Raw genomic sequence first — 18,547 nt, 5'->3', positions numbered from 1 at the left:
TATATGTTTGCAAATCACATATCCAGTCAATGACTTGTATCCAGATTGTATAATGAACTCTCAAAACTCAATCAATAATAAGAAAACAACCTAATTAAAAAATGGGGAAAAGATCCGAGTAGATATTTCACCAAAGAAGGTATACAGATGGTAAATAAATATGTGAGAAGATGCTCAATGTCATCTGTCATTAGGGAAATGCAAATTGAAACTGAAATGGAATACCATTACATGCCTATTGGAATGTCTTAAATCACCCTCCTCCAAAAACGAAAAAACAAAAATTGACCATGCCAAGTGTTGTTGAGGGTGTATAAAATTATAAACAATTCAGAAAAGTTTGGGAGTTTCATAAAACATTAAACATACACCTACCACATGACCCTGTCATTCTTCCCTTCACTGTTTACCCCCAAGAAGTCAAAGTACATGCCCTTACAAAGACGTGTGCACAAAAGCTCATAGTTTCATTTGTAATCGCCTATACTGGAAACAACCCAAATGTACGTAAACTGGTGAACAGATAAGTCAGTTGTGGTGTATCAACACAGTGGAACACTTTAACAATAAAAAGGAATAGATGGTTGATAAATGCAACCACATGGTGAATCTCAAAATAGTTATGCTGGGAGAAAGAAGCCAGACGATATAGAATATATGCTGTATGACTCAATCTCTATGAAATTCTGGGAAATACAAAGTGATTAATAGTGACAAAACCAGATCAGTTGTTACTTGGAGATGGGGGTGGGGTGTTAAGGGCTGGAAGAAATTACCAAGAGATAGAAGGAATCTTATAGGCGTCATGGAAATATTTCTTATCTTGATTATGGCAGTGACTTCATGTGTGTGTATATATACACTTATCAAATTACACACTTTTAAAAAAATGTTTATTTGTTTTTGAGAGAGACAGAGACAGAGCGTGAGCAGGGCAGGGACAGAGAGAGAGGGAGACACAGAATCTGAAATAGGCTCCAGGCTCTGAGCTGTCAGCAAAGAGCTTGATGCGGGGCTTGAACTCACGAGCCTTCGGGCTGTGAGATCATGACCTGAGCTGAAGTTGGCCGCTCAACCAACTGAGCCACCCAGGTGCTCCAAATTACACACTTTTAATGCATATAATTTATTACATATAAATTATACATCAATAAAAAAGAAAAAAAAAGCAAGGACTGGAGTATTCTTCCTGAGCATGATTTTCACACGTTTTTTTACCATGTCTTTTACAATCTTCGAAAAGCAGTTAAAATGAGGCTACAGTAATCTAAAGTGTGATTTATATCCACTTTAAAAAAAAGTTTTTAATTTTAATTCCAGTATGTTACCATACAGTGTTATATTAGTTTCAGGTGTACAATATTGTGATTCCACAGTTTTATACATTCCTCAATGCTCATCATGATGAGTGTGCTTTTAATCCCCTTCACCTGTTTCACCCATCCCCCCCCCTCCTCCCCACACCCCCCTCCCCTCTGGTCACCAACCATCTGTTTATCCTCTATAGTTAAGTCTGTTTTTTTATTTGTCTCTCTTTTGTTTTCCCTTGGTTCATTTGTTTTGTTTCTTAATTTTTTTTTTTAACGTTGATTTATTTTTGAGGGACAGAGTGTGAGCAGGGAGGGCCAGAGAGAGAGAGAGAAAGACACAGAATCTGAAGAGGCTTCAGGCTCTGAGCCGTCAGCACAGAGCCCGACGCGGGGCTTGAAATCACAAGCCGCGAGATCATGACCTGAGCCGAACTCGGACGCTTAACCGACTCAGCCACCCAGGCACCCCAATTTGTTTTGTTTCTTAAATTCCACACGTGAATGAAATCATATGGTGTTTGTCTTTCTCTGAGTGACTTGTTTTGCTCAGCATTGTAGCTCCATCCATGTTGTTGGAAAGATCCATGTCCACTTTAAACACCAATGTCTGGGGCACTTGGGTGGCTCAGTCGGTTAAGCGTCTGACTTCGGCTCAGGTCACGATCTCGCGGGCCGTGAGTTCAAACCCCGTGTCGGGCTCTGTGCTGACAGCCCAGAGCCTGGAGCCTGTTTCAGATTCTGTGTCTCCCTCTCACTGACCCTCCCCTGTTCATGCTCTGTCTCAAAAATAAATAAAACGTTAAAAAAATGTTTTTTTTTTTTTTTAAATAAATAAATAAATAAACACCAATGTTTGTGAGCTTAACCTTTGAATTTGTTTTCAGGCAACTACTCTAAGAGTGAGGAAATTAGAAGAAAATATTGAAGCAGAAAGAGCAGCACATTTGGAGTCAAAATTTAATTCTGAAATTATTCAGGTAAAGCCTAAGCCGAAATTTTTTTGGTATGGATTTTATTAGGCAGGGAAAAGTGGGATTCTGTTCAGAGAGCTAAGGTGTGTGTTTAGAATGGGTAGCATATTGTTAAGGCACTCATTATCCTATTTGTATCAGGATATAGTTGAGGATGGTTTTTACGATATTAGAGGAGGGGTTGACACACTACAGCCCACAGGCTAAATCTCACCCTTTGCCTGTTCGAGGGAGGTTTTGTCTTGTCTGTGGGGCTTCTGTGCTGCAGTGGCAAGGGGGGGTTTTTGTGACAGAGACCTTATGGCCGGCAAAGTCCAAAATATTTACCCTCTGGCCTATTACAGAAAGATTTACTGATCAGAGTATTCTTTTTATCAACAACCATGGGTTGAATTTCTTTTTTGAAAACACTGAAAAAATAAGCACCTTCATTTATCGTGTGTATATCTTGTGCACATTACTTATCACTGTATTAAGAGCTGAAGGTGGGGCACCTGGGTGGCTCAGCCAGTTGAGAGTACAACTTTGGGTCAGGTCATGATCTCATGGTTCTGTGAATTTGAGCCTGGCATCAGATTCCCTGCTGTCAGTGCAGAGCTTTGGATCCTCTTTCCCCCTCTCTCTCTCTGCCTCTCCCCCATTTGTCCCCCCCCCCAATAAATAAACATTTAAAAAAAAAAAAGAGCCCAAGGGATAAAGGTGAAAGAACTCCTTTTGGAACTTACATTTCATTACCAGAAATACTGTATATTTGTATCTATACCTCTACATCTATACAGATACACAGATAAATGTGTGGATAGAAATATCAAATACTAAAACACTACGGGGCATAATAAAGATTAAATGTGAGAGGGGAATTAATTGAAGGCATCCTAAAGGAAGGTGTCCTTTAGGTTTTAGAATGAGAAGGAATTTCTAAGAGAAGTGAAGGCATTCCAACTGGGGGTTGGCAAACTACTGTGCATGGACCAAGTCTGGCCCATAGCTTGTTGTATATAAATCAAGTCTCACATAAAGTTCCAGAAATCTAAATTCCTTAATTTAATGTTTCTAAAGTGGACTCCACACCCAGTGTGGGGCTTGAACTCATGACCCTGAGACCAAGAGTTGTATGCTCTACCGACTGAGCCAGGTGCCCCTAAGTTCCTTAATTTAATTTGGATTTTTTTTTTAAGACATACACTTTCCCTTATATTAAATTTTAATTAATAAAACTTGCCAAGTTTTACCTTATTGCTTAAACGTGTCTTAATATAGGGCGTAACTAAGCTCATAAGAAATTTATAATAAATTATTTTTTTACTTTTATCTTTAATGAAATGCCTCCTTTACCTGCAAAATTCTCAGGCCCATGTATTTGAGTGTTTGTATCTTAGGCAAACTTGTACAAGTTAAGCTTTTCTTTAAAAAAAAAAAAAAAGATTAAATCACCCAAAAATAAGCAATAAGGCTAAAGATTTAACTTATGAAAGAAGCACAATTCAGAAATTAAGTTTTTCATTGTAGTTATAATTTATACCTGGATGTATATATAGTTAATAGCTATAAAAATAATTATTACATGCATAGTTTTTACTTATATACATTAATATTTCATATTTAACTTAGGGTTTTGACTGTGAAAAAAAAGCCAAAGTTTATATTTGAACCATATACATCTATAAATACCGACAAGTATTTTCAGTGAGGTACATCTAGTAAAATTCAGATTAGTTTAAAAGCAAATGAGACAAATGAGACTACTAAATAGTTGTAATGAATCACCATTTTATCATAAACTGTACTTAAGTTTGTTTAGATGCTATATCATAAAAATGAGAAAGTAGAATCAGAGAGTTGACTCAATTAGTAATTTGAAAACTAGTTCTCTTTCAGTTGGATTGATTTATCCTTTGTGATTGAGTGTGCTTATTTTCTGAAAGGAGATAGCAATGCAGATAGAAGAAAATGTTGTCCAGATTTATTATTTTACTTGTAAACATTGGATTTAGACAAAATAACAGAGAAAAATAAAGTTTAGGGGCGCCTGGGTGGCTCAGTCAGTTAAGTCTCCGACTTTGGCTCAGGTCACGATCTTGGGGTTCATGAGTTCCAGCCCCGTGTCGGGTTCCGTGCTGACAGCTCAGAGCCTGGAGCCTGCTTCATTCTGTGTCTCCCTTTCTCTTTGCCCCTCCCCTGCTCATGCTCTGTCTCTCTCAAAAATAAATAAACATAAAAAAAAAAATTGAAAAAAAAAAAAAAAGAAAAAGAAAGTTTAAAAGACCGAATCTGAAAAATTACCAGGTTGTATCTCCATATCTATGCTATTTCCTTACGTTAGTGTAAGAATGTTTCAGTTATTCCAAAATATTTTTGGATAATTACAAATAATAATTCTGGTGATTATTTTTTGTATGGATTAATTTAAGAACATTTTTATGTTGTCCTAGGCTTCATTTCTTGGTGACTTCATCTTTTTTTACCTCAGATTGTCTTTTGCCATCCCCATGAGGCTTGTTCAGAGCATTTCTCTGATTTCATGGCCCTTTGTGCCTGTTTCTGTGACAGGAGCCACTTACATATTCTCTTGTGGTGTCTCCTCTCCTAAAGACTAGGAGCTCTTCAAGAACTAAGACTGTCTATTTTCATGATCATCATATAATACCTTGAGCACTAGCTCATTGCCTGGCACATATTAAGTGCTTAATAATATTTATTCAAACATTTGTTAAACAAATATTATGTATTCATATGTGATATTAAGTATATATTGATATTAGATAAATAGTCTCTCATTAGATCTTTGTAGCAACTCTGTAGATAGTCTGTTGATGAGGATGATGATGATGATTTACTGTTTACAGGTGAGGAACCTCAGGTTTTTGGAGGTTTAGTAATATGCCAGAGGTCACCTAAGTTAATTTGTAGAGCTAGAATTTAAACGTGAGCTTTAGGATTCTGAAGCCGATTTTCTATCTCGTATAAAGTGTTTTCTACCACCCCCCTTTTTTTGAACTTAGCGTTCTAATTTTTGTTTTTAACTTAATTTTCTGAAGAAGGTAAAACATAGTTCAGAAATCAAAACAATATTAAATGGATGAGAACTCTTGCTTTCACTCCTGTGTCTCCCTTCAATCTACCCTATTGCCTCTTACTTATTCTTATTTTTTCCACTTATTTACCCAAAATATAGACTTTATCTGGACTTTGCTTTATTGATATATGTTAACCCTACATAGAGAACCACATAGAGAACTTCCTTTTCAAAAACTCTCTTTTGTTTTGAGAGAGAGAGAGAGAGGGTGCAAGTGAACAAGGGGCAGAGAGAGAGAGAAGTGGGGCTCACCTGAAGCAGGGCTCGAGCTCACCTGATGCGGGGCTCGAACTCATGAACTGGGAGATCATGACCTGAGCCGAAGTCAGATGCTTAACTGACTGAGCCACCCAGGTGCCTCTCAGAAGTTGTTTTGTAACTTTTTTTTTTTTTTTTTACTGCTGCATATTCTTCTTTTATGGGAATATATTGCTTTTTTCCTCTGTTCTGCTGTCATTGTTTACATGGAATCCAGTTTTTAAAGTGTTTTATTATATAAAGTTTCAAGTATATGCAGAAGTAGAGAGAATGGAACAATGAGCTTCCTGTGTAGCCATCACTTCAAGATTTACCTCAGGCCAATCATGTTTTTTATTTATTGCCCCTGTCTACTCCCATCCCTATATCACTTTGAGGCAAATCCTAGATATCCCACATTTACAAATATTTTAGTCAAATAGTATTATTCGGTAATAAAAGTTTTACTTGTCAACAGTAAGAAACCTCTAGGAGTAAAACTTTATTGAGAGACTAATGATGTTAATGTAACAGTGTTTCTCTTAAGAGGGGAAGAATTCTTTGCTTTTGTTTTCAAAACCACTCATTTTATTATGTTTCATACAAAGTTTTGAACGTGGATTTGTAGGTCGAAATTAGGCACTTTGATTAGGCATTTCCATTAGGCATTTCCATTGCACAGTTAACTCTTCTCCCACTCTTCCTTCCATTAGACATGTTCAGAAAGGGAATACACTGTCTTTTGTTTATTTTCCTTTTTAAACCAAAGCAGAAAGGAAGAAGTTTAGGTAAATGATCTGCTACTGATAAATTACGCTGTTCAATTTGACTGACGCTAGCGTTTCCTTCCTTGCTTTAACTACTTCTCTGACATCTGGTAGTTACGGATTCGAGACCTTGAAGGAGCTTTGCAGGTCGAGAAGGCCAGCCAGGCAGAAGCTGTTGCTGACTTGGAAATGATCAAGAATGAATTCAAAGAAGTTGAAAGTGCATATGAGCGAGAAAAGCATAATGCACAAGAGAGCTTTGCAAAATTAAATTTGTAAGTCTTTTACTGTAAAATTCTTTAAATTAATGTAAAGGGTTTATGAAACCTACATAAGTATGAATGTGTAGTATTTTAGATGTAGTTCTCATTGATGTCTGCTAGTTTGGGGATAAAAGATTTCATAAAACAAATCTATACTTCTCTACTTGTTTGGATTTTGAAGTATCATGGCTATTCCAAGTGGTCTCAGAAATGCAATTTTTACCCTAGAAAGTAAATATGTTAATGTATTTTGTATTTACTGATGTAATACAGTATCTTTAAAGACCTTGATTTCTAGGCCACCTGAAAAGGGCTATGTGGAGATGGATAATGTTTGAGATTTTCTCAAACTACGGGCATAATAGCAGTAGGACTAATACCACTCTTAGTGGCTCGCATGCGTTGTGGCTCACTTGGCGTCTAGCATTGCATGATTTCATTTAATTTATATAACACCCCATGAGGTAGCTTCTCTTTTTATCCCTGTTTTACAGATGTGGAAATTGAGGCTTAATGAGGATGGGGACACACACCTAGTAAGTGGCAGAGTCAGGATCTTTTTGATTCCTACTGATTTTAACCTTTATCAGTTCAAAAGCCTTTCATCTGGAATGTTCTGTAGGATGCTTTAAAAGTTCATAATTCTTTAATATGTTTCCAAAAAAAAGTTGATAGATTTTTAAAAATATAATTTATTGACAAATTGGTTTCCATACAACACCCAGTGCGCATCCCAACGAGTGCCCTCCTCAATGCCCATCACCACTTTCCCCTTGATAGTAGATGTTTTAAAGCATTTCTCCCCAGAGGGTGAAATACATACTACCATTGGTACATGACATGATAATAGGTTGGTATATTAAAGTTGTGTATTTATTTTTAATGTTAGTTTGTATATGACAAATAGATCATGATTTTCCACTTACAGCAATGACATGAAGATTCCTCTTAAAATACTTCATTTGACATAAAAAATGAGTTAGAGAAAAGCGTTATTAAATAGTAGTAATTATTACAGGTATAGCAAAATCATAAAGATGGCACTTGAAAGACTGACTTACAAAAACTGATGTTGAAAAAATTTAAAATTCTTTACCTGAGATTACTGTTATTGGTAATGCTTATAATATTTTAAACCAGTAATTCTGAACTGAAAGTTTTTGCTTCCTCTGGGATGACTTAGATGACCTTCTGTGAATGTTAGTCTAAGGACTTATCCTCCTGTGTTTCCTTTGAACCATTGCTTGAATCTGCACATTTATATATAAATATGTTTGAAGGGCCTTTATATAGAATATAGTGCAGACTTTTTAACTGTTGCTTTGAGATAATAATTAGAATCTGCAAGTGAAAGAAGCCAGACTGTACTCCCAACAAGTAAAGCTTTCACCAGTGAAATAATAGGCTACTTTGGGGAACTAGTGAGTTCTCTGTCTTGGGAGGTTCAAAACAGAAGGTAGAAGATTCTTTGTCATGGATATTGAAGAAGAGAATCCTGCAAAAGTTGGACTAGTGGAATTTTAAAAGACCTGCTAACAATGAAGCTCCAATATTTTGTTTTAAAGTAAACTCGGGGCGCCTGGGTGGCTCAGTCAGTTGAGCATCTGACTTCAGCTCAGGTCATGATCTCACAGCCTGTGAGTTCGAGCCCTGCGTCGGGCTCTGTGCTGACAGCTCAGAGTCTGGAGCTTGCTTTGGATTCTGTGTCTCCCTCTCTCTCTACCCCTCCCCATGCTCATGCTCTGTCTCTCTCTATGTCAAAAATAAATAAACATTAAAAAAAAGTTTTAAAGTAAACTCTGCTGACAATGTGGAGCTCACACTCAGGACCCTAAATCAAGAGTTGCATGGTCCACCAACTAACTGAGCCAGCCAGGTGCCCCAAGCTCCAGGATGTTAATCTATGTGCTTTTCTAATCATACCCCAAGCCAATTTTTTTCTTTAGGTTTGTTCTGCTATTATTTGTGTTTTGGTGCTTGAAAAATTTTACTCAAATTTTGTATTCCAACAAGCATCAACTAACAATTCTAAATGTTAGTTACATATTCCAACTAAGCACCAGGTAACAATCCAAAATACTTTAACACAGTGTCCCTTATCTGTTCTTCATCTCTATATAACTGTGCTATAATAATAAACAGTGAATATTAAATAGTAATTAAAGCCCACTACTCATTTCTGTGACTTCGTTCCTGTGACTTCTCTTCTCCATCGCATCTTCCTTTTCTTTGTGTGTAACATGACACCCTCTTCCGTTCCAATGATCTGTGGTACTACAGAGAATGATATGGCACGAGGGATGATTGGTTAAGCTATTTCATTTTCTTTTTTTAAAAAAAATTTTTTTTCAACGTTTATTTATTTTTGGGACAGAGAGAGACAGAGCATGAACGGGGGAGGGGCAGAGAGAGAGGGAGACACAGAATCGGAAACAGGCTCCAGGCTCTGAGCCATCCGCCCAGAGCCCGATGCGGGGCTCGAACTCACGGACCGCGAGATCGTGACCTGGCTGAAGTCGGACGCTTAACCGACTGCGCCACCCAGGTGCCCCAAGCTATTTCATTTTCTATTTGTACTTCTGACTTGTCTTCAGAATCTTTTTTTTTTTTTTTAATTTTAATGTTTATTTTTTAGAGAGAGAGAAAGAGTGCAAGCAGGGGAGGGGCAGAGAGAGAGGGAGACACAGAATCCAAGGCAGGCTCCAGGCTCCAAACTGTCAGCACGGAGCCCTAAGCGGGGCTTGAACTCACCAGCCACAAGAACATGACCTGAGCCGAAGTCGGTCACTAAACCGACTGAGCCACCCAGGCGCCCCCAGAATCTAATTTAAAAAATACTTTAAAATGTTTTAAAGTCATGAACTCTCACATATTGATTTTTCAAAGTAGCTCTAAGTTTGGGATCATGTATTTCAAAAGGAAACTTGGTAGATTTTAGGTCTTTAAGATAAATGATACCTTAAAAAAATTTTTTTAATGTTTATTTATTTTTGAGAGAGAGAGAGAGAGAGAGACAGAACGTGAGCAGGGGAGGGGCAGAGAGAGAGAGGGAGGCACAGAATCTGAAGCAGGCTCCAGGCTCCGAGCTGTCAGCACGGAGCCCGACTTGGGGGCTCGAACCCATGAACCATGAGATCATGACCTGAGCCAAAGTTGGATGCTTAACTGAGCCGCTTAGGCACCCTGGTAAATGATACCTTTAATTTACAACTTTGAGACCAGGGAGTTTGGGGTAGGACATTGTTTTACCTGTTGGATAGAACTGATACAACAACTGGTGATAAAGATTTTGTAGAGAAAATGCTGCCTGAACTTTGCCTAAGGTTCTTAAGCTTCTGTTTTTTTCCCGGGTAGGTCTAGGTCAGGAGAAAAATCTTGTGTGTGTATTTTGGATTTATGATTTTGGTCAATCATTTCATAACTGTGAACATTCCTGCATGAAATTATTTTAGGTGGAATATATATGTGTTTATATATATTTTACATACATATTGTAAAGATCTCAATGAAGAATTTGATACCAATAACAGACTAGTTTTAAAAAAATATATATTGTATATAGAATTTTAGATAGAATAGATCCCTCTTCTGTATTTCTATAATCAAATTTTCTTAGTTATAAATTTTTTTTTTGCATCTATAAGTTGTAGTATGAAACTAAAGCTTTAAATAATCTTTTCATTTTAGAGTTTTTTTTTATGCCAGGTCTTTATTAGCTGTGGTAACTGATTGCCTAGAATTGGTAGGGGGAAGGAGATCATGGTAACTTTACATCTAGTTTGAAATTAAATAAAAAATTTTTAATGTTTATTTATTTTTGGGAGAGAGAGGGAGGAGCAGAGAGAGAGGGAGATGGAGAGTCTGAAGTAGGCCCCCCGACACGGGGCTGAAACTCATGAACTCTGAGATCATGACTTGAGCTGAAGTTGGATGCTTAACTGACTGAGCCACCCAGGCACCCCTAAAATTAAATTAAAATTAAAACAACACTGTTCAGGAAGAAATGGACAGGTTCCTAGAAATATATAAACTACCAAAACTGAAACAGGAAGAAATAGAAAATTTGAACACACCTGTAACCAGTAAAGAAATTGAATTAGTAATCAAAAATCTCCCAAGGAGGCCAGGGATGGATGGCTTTCCAGGAGAAGTCTACCAAACATTTAAAAAAGAATTAACACCTATTCTTTTGAAGTTGTTCCAAAAAATAGGAATGGAAGGAAAACTTACAAACTCATTCTACGAGGCCAGCATTACCTTGATTCCAAAACCAAAGACCCCACTAAAAAGGGGAACTATAGACCAATTTCCCTGATGAACATAGATGCAAAAATTCTCAACAAGATACTAGCCAACCGGATTCAACAATATATTAAAAGAATTATTCACTAAAATCAAGTAGGATTTATACCTGGGATACAGGGCTGGTTCCATATCCACAAATCAGTCAATGTGATGCATCACATTAATAAAAGAAAGGACAAGAAGCACATGACTGTCTCAATAGATGCAGAGAAAGCCTTTGACAAAATACAGCATCCTTTCTTGATAAAAACCCTCAAGAAAGTAGGTATAGAAGGATCATACCTTGAGATCATAAAAGCCATATATGAAAGACCCTCTGCTAATATCATCCTCAATGGGAAAAAGCTGAGCTTTCCCCCTTAGGTCAGGAACACGACAGGGATGTCCACTCTTGCCACTGTTATTCAACATAGCACTGCAAGTCCTAGCCTCAGCAATCAGACAACAAAAAGAAATTAAAGGCATCCCAATTGGCCAAGAGGAGGTCAGACTTTCACTCTTTGCAGATGAGATGATACTCTATATGGAAAACCCAAAAGATTCCACCAAAAAAATGCTAGAACTGATTCATGAATTCAGCAAAGTTGCAGGACATGAAATCAATGCACAAAAACTGGTTGCATTTCTATACACTACTAATGAAGCAGCAGAAAGAGAAATCAAGGAATCGATCCCATTTACAATTGCACCAAAAATCATAAAATACCTAGGAATAAAGCTAACCAAAGAGGTGAAAAATCTATACACTGAAAACTATAAAAAGCTTATTAAAGAAATTGAAGACAACACAAAAAAATGGAAAAATATCGCATGCTCATGGACGGGAAGAACAAATCTTGTCAAAATGTTGATACTACCCAAAGCAATCTACATATTCAATGCAATCCCTATCAAAATAACACAAATATTCTTCATAGAGCTAGAATAAACAATCATAAAATTTGTATGGAACTAGAAAGACCCCAAAGAACCAAAGCAATCCTGAAAAAGAAATCCATAGCTGGAGGCATCACAATTCTGGACTTCAAGATGTATTACAAAGCTGTTATCATCAAGACAGTATGGTACTGGAACAAAAACAGACACATAGATCAATGGAACAGAATAAGAGAACCCAGAAATGGACCCACAAACATATGGCCAACTAATCTTTGACGAAGCAGAAAAGAGTATCCGATGGAAAAAAGACAGTGTCTTCAGCAAATGGTGCTGGGAAAACTGGACAGCGACATGCAGAAGAATGAACCTGGACCACTTTCTTACACCATACACAAAAATACACTCAAAATGGATGAAAGACCTAAACGTAAGACAGGAAGCCATCAAAAGCCTCGAGGAGAAAGCAGGCACAAACCTCTTTGACCTCAGCCACAGAAACTTCTTACTCAGCATGTCCCTGGAGGCAAGGGAAACAAAAACAAAAATGAACTATTGGGATCTCATGAAGATAAAAAGCTTCTGCACAGCGAAGGAAACAATCAGCAAAACTAAAAGGCAGTTGACAGAATGGGAGAAGATATTTGCAAATGACATACCAAATAAAGGGTTAGTATCCAAAATCTATAGAGAGCTTATCAAACTGAGCACCCCAAAAACAATCCAGTGAAGAAATGGGCAAAAGAAATGAATAGACATTTTTCCAAAGAAGACATCCAGATGGTAACAGACACGTGAAAAAATGTTCCACATCACTCATCATCATGGAAATACAAATCAAAACCACAATGAGATACCACCTCATACCAGTCAGAATGGCTAAAATTAACAACTCAGACAACAACAGATGTTGGCAAGGATGCGGAGAAAGAGGAACCCTTTTGTACTGCTGGCCGTAATGCAAACTGCTGCAGCCACTCTGAAAAACAGTATGGAGGTTCCTCAAAAGTTAAAAATAGAGCTACCCTACGACCCAGCAATTGCACTACTAGGTGTTTATCCAAAGGATACAGGAGTGCTGTTTCGAAAGGGCACATGCACCCCAATGTTTATAGTAGCACTATTGACAATAGCCAAAGTAAGGAAAGAGTCCAAATGTCCATTGACAGATGAATGGATAAAGAAGATGTGGTATATACATACAGTGGAGTATTACTTGGAAGTCAAAAAGAGTGAAATCTTGCCTTTTGCAACAATGTGGATGGGACGAGAGTGTATTATGCTAAGCAAAATTAGTCAGAGAAAGACAAATATATGACTTAACTCATACGTGGAATTTAAGATATAAAACGGATGAACATAGGAAAGTGATGCAAAAATATATAAAAACAGGGAGGGGGGCAAAACATAAGAGACTCTTAAATATAGATAACAGGCTGAGAGTTGCTGGAGGGGTTTTGGGTGGAGGGATGGGCTAAATGGGCAAGGCGCATTAAGCAAGACACTTGCTGGGATGAGCATTGGATGTTATTTGTAGGGGATGAATCACTGGGTTCTACTCCTGAAATCATTATTGCACCATATGCTAACTAACTTGGATGAAAATTAAAAAAAAAATTAATTAATTACCAAAAAACACTGTTCAAAGATATGATATTAGATGGACTGAATCTCAGTTTATCTATTTCATTACACTCAATATTTAGGAACTCCCTTATTTTTCTAAATATAACATCCAAAAGCATAAAAATAACAAAAGTATTAAAATTTATTAGCAGAATTATTACTTACATGGTGGATAAAAGACCAAAGATGGTTATTTGTTAAAACAGTCTGTGGTGAAGTTCTTAGCTCAGCTCTTTTATTTTTATTTGCATTTTTTTTTGATTTTTAAAAAATGTTTATTTTGAGAGAGAGTGTGTGAGCAGGGACTGGCAGAGAGAGAGGGAGAGAGAGAATCTCCTCCAGGCTCTGTGCTGTCAGCACAGAGGCCGAGATGGGGCTTGATGTCACAAACTGTGAGATTACAACCTGAGCCGAAATCAAGAGTCAGAAGCCTAACTGACTGCCACCCCAGCACCACTTAGCTGAGCTCTTTAAAAAAATAATAGCCTGGGAATCTAGTAGGAAAGAAAGCATCTTAACTATAGGTTTCCTTCCTCTCCCTTCTCTTTCTTGCCTAAATCCTCCACCTGCCAAGTCCTAGTCCTTCTTCGGAATTCAAAGAGATGGGGCTCCCTTCATTATACCCCCGCCCAACTCATTGCCCTTGGTGGGGCTTTTCAAGAAGCCCAGGAACCGATGATTTCTTGGGTTGTGCATTACATTGCTGACAGTGAGGAGTGTCCCCCATTTCAGTGGACCTAGTTTGAACATGAACTCAGCCCCAAATGACAGAGGCATTTAATTTTATATTTGCTGAGTAATCATAATTTTTAACTGAAACTGTGATTTTGACAAAATCTTGTATGTAGTCTGAAAAGTAAAATAGTACTTCAAGGTCAGCAGTTTCATACCCCTTGCTCTCTACTACCAGTTTCCACTCCTTTGAAGCAACTGTTTTTAATTCTTCAATAAAAAATTTTTTAATGTTTTTATTTATTTTTGAGAGAGAGAGAGAGAGAGAGAGAGAGAGAGAGAGAGACAGTGTGCAAGCAGTGGAGGGGCAGAGAGAGAAGGAGACACAGAATCTGAAGCAGGCTCCAGGCTCTGAGCTGTCAGCACAGAGCCCGACCCGGGGCTCGAACCCACGGACTGTGAGATCATGACCTGAGCCGAAGTCGGACGCTTAACTGACTGAGCCACCCAGGCTGCTTTTAATTCTTATTGCTGTTTCTTCTGATATAACCTCATATTTCTGAATAACATGCATATCCTGCCGTGTTTTCATTTTCCACCTTTACAGATGGTCTGTTGGCTCCCACTTACTTATCTCCATTGTACCCCTTTTCCCACACAGCACACTTATTCCTTCCCTCCTCTCATCCTTTCTGTGGGGTTATATTTTGGCGTATTTTTTTTTCTGTAACTTTTTTTTTTGGTAACTCATCTTTATTTCTCTTCATAGGACAATTTATGATATTCTTTGTTGCTTATTGTCTTTCCTCTTACATGGATGGGAACTTTGTTTTGTTCATTGCTATCTCCCAATGCCTAGAATAGTGCCTGGCACTTAAGAGCTGCTAAGTAAAGATTTGCTCAATTATCAAATGAAGGAATAGTTAGTAATTGCCTCATTTTAAATTGGATTAGTTTATATGCACCAATTACTGAATTACTCTTAAATTACTCTCTAACAGGACTGAAAATCTCTCATTATGTTCCTACACCTCAGCAATTCTATTGTTTTAAGTTTCTTGTAGGAGACATCCATTCTGGACTCTTCTCTCCACCTTCTCCATTCTGAACAAATTATCTTTTAGGCTCCCTGTCACTGTCATCCCTTTCACCAGAATAGATCCCATACTAGGTCACAAATCAAGCCTCAGCAAGTACAAAAAGATTGAAATCATACCATTGCATATTTTCCAACCACAACTCTATGAAACTTGAAGCTAATCACAAGAAAAAATCTGGAAAGACCACAAATACATTCATCCTACTAAAGGATGAATGGATCAACCAGGAAATGAAAGAAGAAATAAGAAAATACATGGAAACAAATGAAAATGAAAACACAGTGGTCCAAAACCTTTGGGATGCAGCAAAAGTGGTCCTAAGACAGAAGTGTGTAGCAAGACAGGTCTGCCTCAAGAAGCCAGAGAAATCTCAAACAAACAACCTAACCTTACACCTAAACGGGCTGGAGAAAGAACAACAAATGAAGCCTACGGCCAGCAGATGAAGGCAAATAATGACGATAGGGCAGAAATAAATGATATAGAAATGAAAAAAAAAAAAACAACAACAACCCAGTAGAACAGATCAATGAAACCAGGAGCTGGTTCTTTCAAAAAATTAAGAAAATTGATAACCCCGAGCTAAACTTACCAAAAAGAAAAGATAAAGGACCCAAACAAATAGAATCACAAATGAGAAAAAAGAAATCAACAATCAATATGACAGACATACAATTACAAGAGAATATTATGAAAAATTATATGCCAACAAATTGAACAATTTTGAAGAAATGAATAAATGTCTAGAAACATATAAACTACCAAAACTGAAACAGGAAGAAATAGAAAAATTGAACAGACTGATAACCAGCAAAGAAATTGAATCGGTAATCAAAAATCTGCTAGCAAACAAAAGTCCAGGGCCTGATGGCTCCACAGGAGAATTCTGTCAAACATTTATGTATTTATTTATTTATTTTAAAATTTTATTTATTTATTTGGAGAGATTGAGGGAGAGAGAGGGCAGAGGAGGGGCAGAGAGAGAGAGAGAATCCCAAGCAGCCTCCTCACTGTCAGTGTGGAGCCTGACATGGGGCTCGAACTCATGAACCATGAGATCATGACCTGAGCCAAAGTCAGGAGCTGGTTGCTCAGTTGTCTGAGCCAAACTCAATTGCCTGTCTACCAAACTTTATTTATTTATTTAAGTTTATTTATTTTGAGAGAGGGAGCGAAACAGAGAGAGAGCGAATGTGCGTGCACAAGTCGGGGAGGGGCAGAGAGAGAGGGAGAGACAGAATCCCAAGGAGGCTGTGCACTAACAGCGCAGAGCCTGATGCGGGGCTCAAACTCACACTGCAAGATCATGACCTGAGCCGAGATCAAGAGTTGGACGCTTAACCGACTGCGCCACCCAGGCGACCCTCTACCAAACATTCAAAGAAGACTTAATACCTATTCTTCTCAAACTATTCCAAAAAATAGAAATGGAAGGAAAACTTCCAAACTTATTCTATGAGGTCAGCATTACTCTGATTCCAAAACCAGACAAAGACTCCACTAAAAAAGAGAACTATAGGCCAATATCAGCGATGAATATGGGTATAAAAATTCTCAACAAAATAGTCGCAAATTGAATCCAACAGTACATTAAAAAAATCATTTGCCGCGATCAAGTGGGATTTATACCTGGGCTGCAGGGGTGGTTCAATATTTGCAAATCAATTAACATGATACACCACATTAATGAAAGAGAGGATAAGAACCATAATAACCTCTGAATAGATGCAGAAAAAGCATTTGACAAAGTATAACATCCATTCTTGATAAAAACCCTCAACAAAGTAGGTTTTTAAAAAACTTTTTTAATGTTTATTTATTTTTGAGGGGGGGGGTGCAGTGAGAGAGGGAGACACAGAATCTGAAGCGGGCTCCAGGCTCTGAGCTGTCAGCATGACCTGAGCCGAAGTCAGATGCTTAACTGATTGAGCCACCCAGGTGCCCCAACCCTCAAAAAGTAGGTTTTGAGGGAATATACCTCAATGTAATAGAAGCCATATATAGCATACCCACAACTAATATCATTCTCAGTGGGGAAACAGCTGAGAGCTTTTCCTCCATGGTTAAGGATAAGATAGGGAGGGGGCACCTGGGTGGCTCAGTCAGCTAAGCGTCTGACTTTGGCTCAGGTCATGATCTCACGGTTCATGAGTTCAAGCCCCATGTCTGGTTCTGTGCTGATAGCTCACAGCCTGAAGCCTGCTTCAGATTCTTTGTCTCTCTCTCTCTCTCTCTCTCTTTCTCTCTCTCTTTCTGCCCCTCCCCCACCCATGCTCACTCTCTCTCTCTCTGTCTCTGGCTCTCTCTCAAAAATAAATAAAACACTAAAAAATAAAAAAAAAATAATACAAAAAGAACAAGGTAGTGAGGTCCACTTTCACCAGTTTTTTAACATAGTACTGGAAGTCCTAGCCTAAGCAATCAGACAACAAAAAAGAAATAAAAGTCATCCAAATTGGCAAGGAAAAAGTTAAACTTTCACTATTTTCAGATGACATGATACTCTATGTAGAAAACCCAAGGACTCCGCCAAAAAATTGCTAGAACTGATGCACAAATTCAGTAAAGTTGCAGGATATAATATCAACAACATACAGAAATCTGTTGCATTTCTATACTCCAATAATGAAACAGCAGAAAGAGAAATAAAGAAATTGATCCCATTTACAGTCTCACCAAAAATCATAAGATACTTAGGATTAAACCTAACTGAAGAGGTAAAAGATCTGTACTCTGAAAACTATAAAATACTGATGAAGGAAGTTGAAGATGACACAAAAAAATGGAAAAACATTTCATGCTTGTGGATGGGAAGAACAAATATTGTTAAAATGTCTATACTACCCAAAACAATCTGCACATTTAATGCAATCCCTATCAAAATACCACTAGCATTTTTCACAGAGCTAGAATAAACAATCCTAAAATTTGTATGTAACTATGAAAGACTCTGAATAGCCAAAGCAGTCTTGAAAAAGAAAAGCAAAGCTGGAAGCATCAATTTCAGACTGATATTACAAAGCTATAGCAATCAAGACAGTATGGTACCGGCACAAAAACAAACACATAGATCAACGGAACAGAATAGAAAATCCAGAAATGGAACCACAACTGTATGGTCAACCAATCTTCGACAAAGCGGGAAAGAATATCCAATGAAAAAAAGACAGTCTCTTCAACAAATGGTGTTGGGTAAAGTGGACAGCAACTTGCAAAAGAGTGAAACTGGACCACTTTCTTATACCATACACAAAAATTAATTCAAAATGGATGAAAGACCTAAATGTGAGACAGGAAATCATCAACATCCTAGGGGAGAACACAGGCTTCTTTGACATCATCTG

The 18,547-nt window shown here is 37.7% G+C and overlaps 1 protein-coding gene across 11 annotated transcripts in view; it reads left to right on the top strand.

Moving 5' to 3' along the window:
• CCDC171 (coiled-coil domain containing 171) overlaps window positions 1-18,547 on the top strand; it is a 351,008-nt gene that overhangs the window by 63,819 nt on the left and 268,642 nt on the right. For 10 of the 11 annotated variants that reach the window (XM_047831056.1, XM_047831053.1, XM_047831052.1 and 7 more), the window contains 2 exons: window positions 2,195-2,287; window positions 6,476-6,636. The exons of the other annotated variant lie outside the window; for it this stretch is intronic. In XM_047831056.1, the coding sequence (XP_047687012.1) occupies window positions 2,195-2,287; window positions 6,476-6,636 (254 nt within the window). The remainder of the gene's footprint in view (window positions 1-2,194; window positions 2,288-6,475; window positions 6,637-18,547) is intronic. 11 annotated transcript variants of the gene reach the window in all.

The sequence above is a fragment of the Prionailurus viverrinus genome, chromosome D4 (genome assembly GCF_022837055.1).
Source record: "Prionailurus viverrinus isolate Anna chromosome D4, UM_Priviv_1.0, whole genome shotgun sequence".
Classification (NCBI taxonomy): Eukaryota; Metazoa; Chordata; class Mammalia; order Carnivora; family Felidae; genus Prionailurus; species Prionailurus viverrinus.
This window is presented reverse-complemented; position numbering and strand designations above follow the sequence as displayed.